This window comes from Xyrauchen texanus, chromosome 24 (assembly GCF_025860055.1).
Source record: "Xyrauchen texanus isolate HMW12.3.18 chromosome 24, RBS_HiC_50CHRs, whole genome shotgun sequence".
NCBI lineage: Eukaryota > Metazoa > Chordata > Actinopteri > Cypriniformes > Catostomidae > Xyrauchen > Xyrauchen texanus.
This window is the reverse complement of record NC_068299.1, coordinates 29,404,020-29,416,211: the sequence shown is the minus strand read 5'-3', so window position 1 is coordinate 29,416,211 and position 12,192 is coordinate 29,404,020. Positions and strand designations below refer to the sequence as shown.

Here is a 12,192-nt window from a genome sequence, read left to right as displayed (position 1 = left end):
AACATATTAACATGATGAACAAGCAAAATAAATGCAAAATGTACATATGCAAAAATCAAAACACTGATTGCATTGCTTTGGGGACACCAAAAAATTGAAACCTTGGATTAATATTATCATAGATGCACAGTGGAATGCAAAAATGAAAATGCTTCTAATGTAATAATTTATTAACACTATTGTACTATATGTGTATTTATTATTAATTATACAGTATATATATACATACACACACACACCACCGATCAGCCATAACATTAAACCACCTGTCTAATTCACCAACCTGCATCTCAGAATAGCATTCTAAGATGATATTCTTCTCACCACAATTGTACAGAGCGGTTATCTGAGTTACTGTTGACTTTGTCAGTCTGGCCATTCACTGTCAATCTCTCTCATCAACAAGACATTTCCATCCACAAAACTGCCGCTCACTGGATGTTTTTTGTTTTTGGCACCATTCGGAGTAAATTCTAGAGACTGTTGTGTGTGAAAATCCCATCTGGCACAAACAATTGATTTTATGCACTGAACTGACTTTGTTTTTAACATTTAGCTAAATATTGTTTTGAATTATAGGAGAATGTGCATCAGTACCCCTAGGATATGTGGATCCTCTATGACCCAAATGTGTCTATTATGTTTAAGTGCATTTAACACAGGTATTACTCTTATAATACTTTGATTGTTTTTAGTTTCCATTTGTTTTGCACTTAAATACAGTAAGCTAAATATACCATGTTCACGTTCATACTTGTATCGTAAGCCTCACCACTTTGAAAAACAAATATAGCTACATGGAGTAATATAGCAATATAGATCACATATCGATGTCTTTTTAAAGCTTATAACAATTATTTTTAAGTTTATAAAAAAAAAAATATATATATATCCTAGTCCATTATGTGTGTTTGTCTGGGGAGAGTTGTTGAGACATTTAATATTTTACCACCAAACATTTAAATTGCTCATATTTCTCTTATACAGACTTTTTTGCATTCAAAATTCAAACTCTGTATTCAAAGTTTGTGCAACTCTTCAAAATTAAATACAATGTACATCAACCATTTAAAAAAGTTACTTATGAGTAAAATAATATATAAAAAAATAAATTCAGGCAGCTACAGAAATACTCAAACCAGCCCATCTGGCATCAACAATCATGCCACGGTTCAAATCACTGTGATCACATTTTTCCCTTTTCTGATGGTTGATGTGAACATTAACTGAAGCTCCCGACCCGTATCTGCATGATTTTATGCACTGCCCTACTACCGAACGATTGGGCTGGTTTGAGTATTACTGTAATTGCTGACCTCCTGGGATTTTCACACACAACAGTCTCTAGAATTTACTCTGAATGGTGCCAAAAACAAAAAAAAAACATCCAGTGAACTGCAGTTCTGCAGATGGAAATGCCTTGTTGATGAGAGAGATTGATAGAGAATGGCCCGACTGGTTCGAACTGACAAAGTCTACTTTAACTCAGATAACCACTCTGTACAATTGTGGTGAGAAGATTAGTTGCCGCTGTTTTGGTGGCACGAGGGGGACCTACACAAAATTAGGCAGGTGGTTTTAATGTTGTGGCTGATCGGTGTATAAACATATATATATATATATATATATATATACTGTATATATGTGTGTGTGTGTGTGTGTGTGTGTGTGTGTTTTAAATTAGGTTTAGATTTTATTATGAATTTCAGAAATGTCAATGTGGTCTCAGACTTTTTGACATCACAGTTATTCGAGATACATATTTGCTATCCCACAAAAATCTCTATGTGAAAACTATGTTGCATTTGCATGGTTGATCATTATCTGTGTTCTAACCTGTATCTATGTGTGTGTGTGTGTGTGTGTGTGTGTGTATGTGTGTGTGTTGATCATTATCTGTGTTCTAACCTGTATCTCTGGTAATCGTCCTCGTCTTTATCCATGCTGACCAGCTGGTTGGGGCAAGCCTCATTTCCCAGAAGGCTCAGGTATTCCAGGGCTGGCGTCACTTCCACCAAATGCTCCAGCAAACCCTCGATGTCGGTGATGTGTCACGGGGCAGAGGTCAAGGAATCAAGGCTGTTAATTACATTAGCATTTACTCTGCAGTCTCCCCTGCCCAGACACAACTCTGTCAAACTCCCCAAAAACCCTCCAAAGGCACTCAATAGGCTTGTGTTGTCAGATACAACAGTTGCTGCATTTAAGGGCGAGAAGTGTGTCATTTGCTGGGAGTTTAGCTGTGCTCTTCTCTTGTTCCTCTACCCATTTCCTGGGTGGCTTGGTGCAGAACATTAAAAACATTGACAAAATGATGGATGCCTTGTGGTAAAAACAGTTAGTGACTCCCTAAGCCATGGAAACCCCCTCCCCTTCACCCAACGCAGGGAAACAAACAGCCACTTCGCAGCAAATTCATCACTAATACATTCACTTCATTGGAAAATGGTGCCCAAAACGTGTCAAAATATAACCACGCTAATGCAGCACTTGAATTTCGATGGCAACAGGCCACTACAGGATGCAAATAATTGGCCCATTAGCATGTGCAGACCACTTCACAGCAGAATTTGGGTCTGAGCTGCTGACACTCTGTCGGAGGAGAGCTGGTTAGAGAACACAGAGTGCGTTTGCATCATTATTATGTAGATGGATGCCATCCAGCGACAAACACCAGAGCATACATTTTCGTCACACTAGGACATTACTTGTGCCATTTATTGCTCTTTTCCGACATATCACACAAACTAAATGTAACATGTCTTAGTGATGTAATTTCCAACTGTCATCCAACGTTGACAAAACTTGAATTTTCCAGTCTGACTTCAAACAAACATCCATTTACATTGGTGTTTTATAGTTACAGTGCTTTGTTAGCTTATTTAAGAATGCTATACTGGGAACGCTATACTGAGTTTAAATGTAAAGTTTGTGGCTCCTCTATGACCCAAATGTGTCCATTATGTTGTTCAATGTGTTTAACACAGGTATTACTCTTATACTTTGATTGTTTTTCGTTTCCATTTTTTTTGCACTTAAATACAGTAAGCTAAATATACCATGTTCACGTTCTCATTTAAGTGTCGTATACCTCACCACTTTGAAAAACAAATATAGCTACATGGAGTAATATAGCAATATAGATCACATATGGATGTCTTTTTCAAGCTTATAACAATTATTTTTAAGTTTATAAAAAAATAATAATAAAAAAATCCTAGTCCATTATGTGTGTTTGTCTGGGGAGATTTGTTGAGACATTTAATATTTGACCACCAAACATTGAAATTGCCCATATTTCTCTTATACAGACTTTTTTGCATTCAAAATTCCAACTCTGTATTCAATGTTTGTGTAACTCTTCAAAATTAAATACAATGTATATCAACCATTTAAAAAAAGTAAATTATGAGTAAAATTATCTATATAAAAAAAATTAATTCAAATAAAATGTAGTTTTAAAGAGTAAACATTTAGATTTCACCAGGTCTTTTTGACCAATTCACGCATTTAAGGGGTGTAAGGTTGCATAGGCTTTCTAGGGTTAACGTCAACACATTATACACTTTCGGAAATTGCACACTTCATCTTTAAATATATTGTTAATAAACATGGTTTGCTTTGGTTTAAGTGGCTTTACAATAACATACTGTTCTGTAACTGATATGTATAAATTAATAATCACTTTAGCTGTATAGCAACTTAGCACAGTGCTTCACAATATAAAATAAAATCAAAAACACATAAACCATAAAACCATGACACATAATCATGATATGTTTCTAAGAACAGGAATGAGGTTTAACTAGACTTTATCTTTCAAGTCCTAGCACTGCACTGATAATAGTTTACTTGTCTTCCACTAGAGGTCACCATGGCACAGAATCCAGTGAGTTTATGTAGCAGCCCCATTAGACAGAGGAGCTCAATTTAATACAATAACATCACTTGAAGAGCATTTAGAGAGATGGAGTGTGGCAAAAGAAAATCCTACACTGAATCGTAAACATGCAGTCGGAGACTTTTCACACTTACCGCATGTCTGTCGTTTTGTAAAACAGGAACTGAATAAGCAAAGCCTGAGAAAAGGATATTTGGTTCTTATTGAGAGTCAGGGTATGGAGCTGCGGTAACCCAGGCAACCGGAGGTCATTTCCGAGAAGATTGTTGTCCACAATCAGCTCTTCCAGTTGGGTGAACGCTTTCAGGCCTGCCAGTGACCTGCAATGATAAGGCAAGAGAGGAAAAATGATATGGCCCTAAATCTGGGCAGCCATTATGTGCAGAAATAAATATTTCAGGCGGACCCTTTCATGGCCCAGATTAGTTTGGGCTTGGGACTGTCAAGGGAGTGAATGATAAGAATTAGTGGCGGTAAGATCTCCTGGCATGGTGCAGCATCCTTCACACGCTGGCAGCGTGAGTGATGAGGGTCACTCGTGAGTAGCCAGGATTCAAAACAAAGGGCTTCAGAAATGCAGTGTGCAGGATGAATTTGTCAATGCCTTGTGCCTTCAGGCACCCAGCTTTGCCTGACCCTAACCCTCCATTCCCAAGATAAATAACTCTGTCACTGTTCACCTTCACTCCCCCAACACAAATTTAACTCGTCATCCATCATTTTCCCGGCGCAACTCTAATACCTCACCACAAACGGAATGAGTACAACTTCTGCAACTTTTCTTCGATGATGAGTTGAACGTTTCGAGTTAAAAACAACAGCTTTTCGAGGGAAAACTTTGACATTGTTCCCTTTATTCACCATTGTGACACCTAATCCCCACAGACACGGTCCCCAAGGACTTTCTCTCTGTCTGAGTCCCTTTCCCCGCCCTGTGCCGGAATAAACATGATGGAGGGTGGTGCTCAGAGTAATGTCGCGGCCTTCCAAAGTTCATGCAGTGGAAGGTGCATCAAAGCCAGGGTGTGTGTTTCTAATCCCTCAAATGGCAGTAGGTTGACAACCTACAATGCTAATGTGTCCACCCTTAGTTAATTGAAATTTAGATCTGTCAGCTCGCCTTGAGAACAGAACAATCCAATGGCAACCTAGATGCTAGTCTCGGGCGCTCTTCGGGCGAGAAAGAAAAATAACACCTGCGTGTCGTAATCTTATGGATTTTGTTGTCATGAGACCTTTTGTGGTAGCATGGAAAATCCCATGGCAATTTGGAAAGAGCTTGCAGGAGTACAATGTTGATATCAAGCCAGCTGAATACTGTCTTTGGGTGACACCCATATACTTCTGTCAGAGTCTTATAAATCTCTGTGCTGTGTTGTGCAAATCAACACTCTTACATGTACTACATGGCTGCTGAAATTGTATGGGTTTGGAACAATAAGTGAGAAAAAGATGACAGAATAAAAATTTTTGGGTGAACTATCCCTTAAAGCATTAAAAGCAATAGCAGGCCAAGAACTTAAAAGCCTTTAAACCACTAGAGAAATATGTAGTTTTTGTGTTGACAAATTATGTGAAAATTTGCTTATGCAGAGAAACATTTCTATTGTCCCTGCTCGGTACATGAAAGCTGTTCTGCAAGCCCCCACCACCTGTTTGCCTCGGCTATATCTGGCGATTGTAATGTTATTAGCTGCTTAGTTAAAAGGCAGCCGCGCGTCACAGGGGGGTTGCTTATTAATTGTTGTTTTCGTGTCACTACTGCTGTGTGCAAAAGGTGATTTAATCAGTTAAATTCACAGCCAAGGGAGAGGCCAAATCACATTCAGAACAACATACAGGGATTCAACCCTAATTTACTCCAGAATACATTCTGCCTCAACATTTGTGCTGCTGCATTGTAAACAACATGTGTATAGAGCACAATTGGAGAAGTTTCAAACTGCGTTGCTAACAGAATGATTAATTATAGAGTGCTCATAAGTATGCTAATGCAAAACAAAATGCTTAGTGTTAAATACAAAAAAAAAACTGAGCCAAACTAAAACTCGATCTAACACAAAAACAGATTAACTTGGGTTTTATGGAAATTATCATTACTATAGACTAACACGAAACATAACCCTTAAAAAAAAATCATGAAAAAAAAACAAAACTAAAAACAAAAAAAAATCCTCGGATTTCCTAAAATGGGTGTTTTGTCAGATTAGTTTCACTTTGTTTTTAGCAATAAGTACATTTCTCACACACACAGACAATCACACATACACTCTCTCAGGTAGGAACCTCTCTGACACGCACCTCGTCCCCATGGGGAATTCAAAACTGACTGCACATTTTCACCACTATCTTCAAAGTCACACCACAATGACAGAATAGCACAATGCAGGAGCAATGTCTGATTCAAAGGCGAGAAGGAGACAAATACATGGGCGAGGGGGAAAGGGAGATAGATTTAACGAGCCACGCCATGAACCCACTCCTTGTTAAGCTAATTATGATCAAGCTCATTGTCACAGTGAATATCTCAACATGTTAGCCCGTGCAGCATGTCTGCCTCTCTCTGCCTGAGTTAGCGCATGGCTTGCAGAACAGGAGATTCGGCCACACTGAATTCAATTATTAAACATGATGCCAACTGTAATCAGGAGAAGAAATATTAACAACAAAAAAACTGCCTAGAAAGTAATTAAGATTACATTATCACCACATATTAAGATGCTAAAATACTTTTTAAAGGCTTTTACTCCACATCACCTACCTATAAGATTAACTACTGTACATGCTAGTGCAATGTTGACAAAATGACGAAATTTTGTAGACATATGCGTTTAAAATGGTCTTTCTCTTCCAGGAAAACTTTATTTTGTAAAGTTTTGCCTAAAACACACATACTGTCAAAATATGTATGATTCATCTTGCATTAAACATTTTTGGTGCAATCAAATTCCCTCTAGTTTAAGGCCATATCCACAATAATATGCTATCGAATTGAAAACGCATTGGTTTCTGTCTGAAACTGTGTTTTACTCCACCAACAACAAATCTTTTCGTAAACGCTCTCTATAACAGCATTCTGGTGACATAAGAAAACAAAAATGTACAAGTGAAAGATGTGGCCATTTTTAATTTATATACATATATATATATATATATATATATATATATATATATATATATATATATATATATATATATTTTTACTATATATATATATGTCTTTCTATCCTGTGAAAATATTCATGATATATCTTGCATATAAGGGCATATACAAATTTGCACATGTCAATCCATTTCATGGGGTCTTTTAAAAGATCCTGTAGATGCTGACAGCTTGATGACATGTAAAAGACCAAAGCACCTTCTCACAAACTGCATGTCAGCTTCCAGTCCACATCAAAAGACTGCAATGTAAATGCACTTAAGCAACCTTTCAAAGCCAGGGCCTGTAAAACAAATTACTATGCAGACTATCCTCAAAAGAAGCCCAAAAAGAGGACAAGAGCATACACAATGACACAGAGATGGCTTGACAGAGATGGATGGATCGATAGACAAATACTTATGCGAACATGCTGATTGATAAACTGCTGTTGACAACAGAGGTAAAAAAAAAACTCTCCCTGATTATTGGTTGAAATGTCAGTCACTGCAGCCATTAGTCAGCCAGCATTCTCAGGTCACATTTCCAGAAAGGGACACTCTTTCTTCTCTGTTTCAGTCATCTGAAAACAGTTTGCAAGATTAGTGTTGTAAAGATATTCATTGATTGACAAAACAAGTGTCATCTATGAGAATGCTGCAAATGACCCAAGACATTCTCAGGAGGTGCTCGTAATTAAGTTCGCTTTATGTCCACGGAACAGTTTGGGAACAGGAACCCAACTCTGCAGTTTCACAAATCATGAAATAATACAAAAACACCTTGAACCTAAAATTCAAAGACTAATATTTCAAGAATCATTATAATTTTGTTTACATTTATAATTTTGTTAGATCTTAATTTAAGTTATTTCTATCTGTTGTTGTAGACTGAAACTTGCATGACGGCAAATGAGAGGTGGTTAAACATAAGAATGTTTTGACATTTTTTACATTTTAATTGCTTTTTGTTTCATTTGAAGTGCCATTTGAATGTAAAAATATCTATGGATTAAGTTTTTCATGTCTCAGTGAATGAATTTAATATTGAAAGGAGAATAAATAAAGCAAAATATTATATAAACCCTTGGCAGGGGGGGGTTGAAGTTCGGATATTTTTATAAAAATATCTTGAACATATTTCTTGCATATCGCTCAGCCCTAGTGCAAAATCACAAATCTAATGCAAAGTTACACAAAATTGCCACCGCGTGGCAATAAATGTCCACCTCATTCTATTCACGTTACGCGCGATACACATTACTGTTGGAGAAATGGAGGAGGAAGGCGAAGTGGCTTCACGTGAGACTGAGAGAATTGAATAAACAGGGTTTTTCCAGGTACTGACAACTTTTCAACGGCATGCCAAGCGAAATTTCGAGCCGGTTAAGCAAATTCAATGACATTCAGAGCATGTTCTAAATATAGTTTTCATCTGACACCTGCAGTAAATAAGGTTGGTAAGTGGTAAGATTGATTTAAAACCAAATTTCGCTTTTTTTCTTTCTTTGAATATGTTTGTCAAGTTCCATATAAAGAGAAAATTATATTCAGAAAGTAGTTTTAATTTATAAAGTATATAATACACTGAATTGATATATATATATATATATATATATATATATATATATATATATATATATATATATATATATATATATATATAAAACTTGTAAATACACTTATAAGCAATGGCTATAAACTAATTTTTTTATATTCTATTGACATTTCTGATTTGATAATGTCATTTGCAATGCTCCATAGGATTTGTAGTTCATTGCTTAACAAAAATTAATACAGTACATCGTTTTTGTTACTGTTTGTGCTTCAAATCCAAATTATAAGGTACTTTTAATTGAAGAATTTACTGAAAATGCCTACGGCGGTCATGAGGCATCAGTGTATTACTCCCTGCTAATTCAGAGTCTGGGAGACGGAGCTTCAATTTACAGTTAGGTTTAGGTGTGGATTAGGAGTTAAAATTAGGAAAAATCCTAATTCAAAATTATTTAATTTTTTTCTAAGAGTAAAGTTTGTATACTACATTTTTGTGCAAGCCAGCTTTGTACCATTATCTACGATTTCGCCATCTGGTTCTATTATTACGACTTGACATGTGTTTGGAAAAATGCCTCCGGAACTAAGGCAACTGAGAAAGTTGGTTGTTGCTGTTGAGCTCCATTGGGTTATACACCTGCTGGGCCAAAACAATTGAAAGGCCCTCAGAGTGTGCAAATACTGCAAACCACAAACAGTATATTCTCACACACATTCGTTGAACGACCATGATCTAAGACACAGTTCTCATTCAGACACACTCACACTCCCTTTGTATTCCCATTCAGTAAAAGCCTCTATCTTTATGATATTCACACTCTTTGATATTTCCCTTTGCTATTGGCCATTAATTCCCTTGTTTGCTCACTTTTAAAAAGGCCTTTCTCTTCCCTGCTCTCTTTTAGTGGTTTTTGAGTCCCCAGTGTGTCTGTACTTGACACAGCAGCTCTGATCATCCTTTGATATTAGTCCTGCTCATATCCTCAACTCCACAGTGTCACCCGTGTGTCTGGAGCCAAATACTGTGTCCCAGAACAGCCACAGGCATTCTGCACTATACATACTCAACAACTGATCTGAAAAAAAGCACCCACCACTAACCCACCTCAGCTCAGTCTCAAAGTATGACTCAGATTTGGTCGGTAGACAGCAACTCCATACATAAAGCGGCTTCAAGTAAGTAATCTAATAAAATGCCAAACCAAGTGGCATTTTTATTTAAAACCACACATTAAGGAAAACATAAAAAATAAAAATACAAATAAATAAATAATATTTGGACACTTTCTGGATGTCAAACAAACTTTGTGGCTCATGTCCATAGTTAATGTGATGATCTACACCAGTGGTTACTCTGCTAGGGCACTTGTGTTGACTTGATGGAAACTGCCTTCACACGTCCACTAAAAGTCTCTTTGACACCAGTTGGTTGTAAAATGCAAAAATTAGAAAACTCAACTTAGTTCTGAAAAAGGTTATTTGTTGGCAGATGCCATTTATGCAAAGAAAGACTGCAAGAACAATTGATTCCTGGACAAACACATGTCTCTCCTAGTACATTACAGTTTTCTTCACAAAGACAGCCACATTATTTGGAATATTTTTCTGAGTGAGGGTTGGGATCAGACTTCTTGTTTTAAAGTTTGAGAGGAGATTTAACATCAAAGCTGTCTCCGGTGCAGGAAAAGTAATGTTTTTATTCCAAGGAGGCAGCAAAGGCTTGGGAGTGACAGGCAAATTGACACGCTGTTCACAGGGCAAAAGATAAATGTTTGATGAATTGGCCAATCCTGTTGGAGTGATGGGCTTCATATGTGCATAATGGACTGGCTGCCTGACAGTTCTGATTGCCTGCCAAGATAAGGAACTATAATGAATGAATGAGTCAAGTGAGGCTGTAAAAACAGGGATTGGACTGGTTTTAATAAACTTAAAAACATTTATTTATTTATTTTTTTAAATGGAGGAGGAAATGCAGATGCTATACTGCAAAGCGATGTGCAGTCCATCAAAGGACATGACAAAGCCCCAGCTCATAAACTTCTCTTCGCACAGAGGAAATTAAATCAACTATTGCTGAGATTAATATCTATAGTTGTTATATATTGAATGTGTTCTAAAACGGACTTAATTAGTATTTTTGTCTTATTTTTCAGTTATATAATCTAAACATCTGTAGAACAATATACATTTACTTAAGAATGCATCTTGAATTAAGATATTTTGTTTCTGTATTTCTTTCGGCATATTTCTTTCTTTTTTTTGGCATAAATCAAAGCATTAACTTAATTTAGTTAGGTTCATACTTAAAACAAGAAAAACAGGTTAAGAACAATACATTAAATTCAAGACTTTCTCTGAAAAGTCTATCTTACACAATTATTTTACACAATATTGCTTGTCAAGTAAATCTATCTTGTTTTAAGCATGTTTTTTTTATATTTATACTGGAAATAAGGCAAAACATAACTTTGCAAGATTTATTTTGTTAAGCAGAATTTAACAAACTTGAATATCTAAGCAAAACACACCTTTTCCTATTGTGTCATTTTGAGAGTTTTTAATCAACCTTATAACCTTGAATATGATCTTGACAACATCTTCATCAGGTTCTTGCAGAATATATGTGCAATGCCAAGCAAAAGGGGCTTAATGCACTCCCACCTTCAACCTGCACGCGATTCTGTTTTCAATCTTCAAAAACATGATGGCTTCCGAGGCTGCGGCACAATAAATCTCCAATTTGGCAGTATTAGGCAGCCATTATCTGGCTTAATCTCGGCCCCTTCACCCCGCCCGACTTCAAACATGTCACCAGCCCTCGGGTGGCAACAATTTACAGATCACATGTGTAAGAAAATGGTCTTCAGCTATGTTGCAATTAACATGTGTTAAAGGCTTATAGAGAAGTCATCCTGCAGTGTTAATGGAGACACACACTGCTAGGGTGATTTTCTTCCAATCTATAGTGTACATTTTGGTTTGTTATTTACATGGATAGTCACAAACCTGCAGTGAATTATTCAGCTCCATTTAACAACTCTATAAATATGGAATACAGCATTGCACATACCACATACAAATAAAGAATGCATATAAAAGGGCTAAAGGCTAGTGTTTTTAGAGCTAAATGTGTGAAATGGAAAAATAATAAATTGTTGCATTAAATTAGCCTCTAATTGTGGATTATAAGAGGGGAGAACATTTGATGAATTAGTTCACCCAAAAATGAAAACTGTGTCACCATTTACTTATTTTTAAGTATATTTATATTATATTTATATTCCATATTTATTTATGTATTTATTCTGTGAAACACAAAAATATATCTTAGGCAGAATTTTAGAGATTCTGTTTTCCATTCAACGAAAGTGGATGATGATTTTTACAGAAAAGGCCATTATAAAAGTTCCTATACTTAAATATAAAAGTATACTGAAGAAAAATGTGTCCATACTTCTGGGCATTATATAAAATCTTCTATAGCCAACGATAACTTTTTTCACCTATAGTGTTCCAATCTACCATAGATCACAAATTTGTTGCCGCATCTTTTCAAACTTGCCACGATTGGTCATATCATGAGAAACAAT

The 12,192-nt window shown here is 36.2% G+C and overlaps 1 protein-coding gene across 1 annotated transcript in view; it reads right to left on the bottom strand.

Moving 5' to 3' along the window:
* The window catches only part of lrmda (leucine rich melanocyte differentiation associated), a 414,887-nt gene that overhangs the window by 135,293 nt on the left and 267,402 nt on the right, over positions 1-12,192 (bottom strand). The window contains exons 3-4 of the mRNA XM_052089535.1: positions 4,095-4,221; positions 1,909-2,048 (exon numbers count right to left, since the gene is read on the bottom strand). Of these exons, the coding sequence (XP_051945495.1) occupies positions 1,909-2,048; positions 4,095-4,221 (267 nt within the window). The remainder of the gene's footprint in view (positions 1-1,908; positions 2,049-4,094; positions 4,222-12,192) is intronic.